A 606-nucleotide genomic window follows, 5' to 3' on the forward strand; every position below is an offset into this window, starting at 1 on the left:
CCCCCCCCCCGCCCCCGGGAAGAAGAGACCTCCCCCTTCCCTGGAGAGACCCCCCCCCACTCTGCTGCGGGGGAGATCCGTTCCCATCCTCCTCTGGGGTGAGGTGTGAGGGCTGTTTAAACCGGACTTCCTTGCTGGGTGCTGAGATGCAGCCACCTCTGGGGTGGGGTGGGGGCTGAAGAGTAGCCAGACGGGGTTTGGCAGCACTGTGCTGTGTCCCTGGGGGGTCTCCTCACTAGCCCCTCACCCCCCCTTTCCCTTTGCCCCCCAGGGAGGTGCAGAAGGCGGTGAACACGGCCCGGGGGCTCTACGAGCGCTGGTGTGAGCTGCTGCGGGAGACGCATGTCGTCAGCACGGAGGAGTTCGACTGGACCACCAACGAGCTGCGCAACAGCCTGCGGAGCATCGAGTGGGACCTGGAGGATCTGGAGGAGACCATTGATATCCTTCGGGGGCCGGGTTCCCCTGCGGGAGCCCCCCCCCAGTGCCAGGCCTCTGCCCCGCTCCCCACGGCGCCCCCTGCTGGGAGTAGCCGGGAGACCCCCCAGTGCCAGGCCGCTGCCCCGCTCCCCACGGCGCCCCCTGCTGGGAGTAGCCGGGAGACCC

At 69.1% G+C, this 606-nt stretch overlaps 1 protein-coding gene across 1 annotated transcript in view; it reads left to right on the forward strand.

Annotated features, from left to right (window-relative positions):
* Positions 1–606, forward strand: part of STX10 (syntaxin 10) — a 5,945-nt gene that overhangs the window by 237 nt on the left and 5,102 nt on the right. Inside the window, exon 2 of the mRNA XM_034792958.1 lies at positions 272–441. Within this exon, the coding sequence (XP_034648849.1) occupies positions 272–441 (170 nt within the window). The remainder of the gene's footprint in view (positions 1–271; positions 442–606) is intronic.

Source organism: Trachemys scripta, chromosome 16 (assembly GCF_013100865.1).
Source record: "Trachemys scripta elegans isolate TJP31775 chromosome 16, CAS_Tse_1.0, whole genome shotgun sequence".
NCBI lineage: Eukaryota > Metazoa > Chordata > Testudines > Emydidae > Trachemys > Trachemys scripta.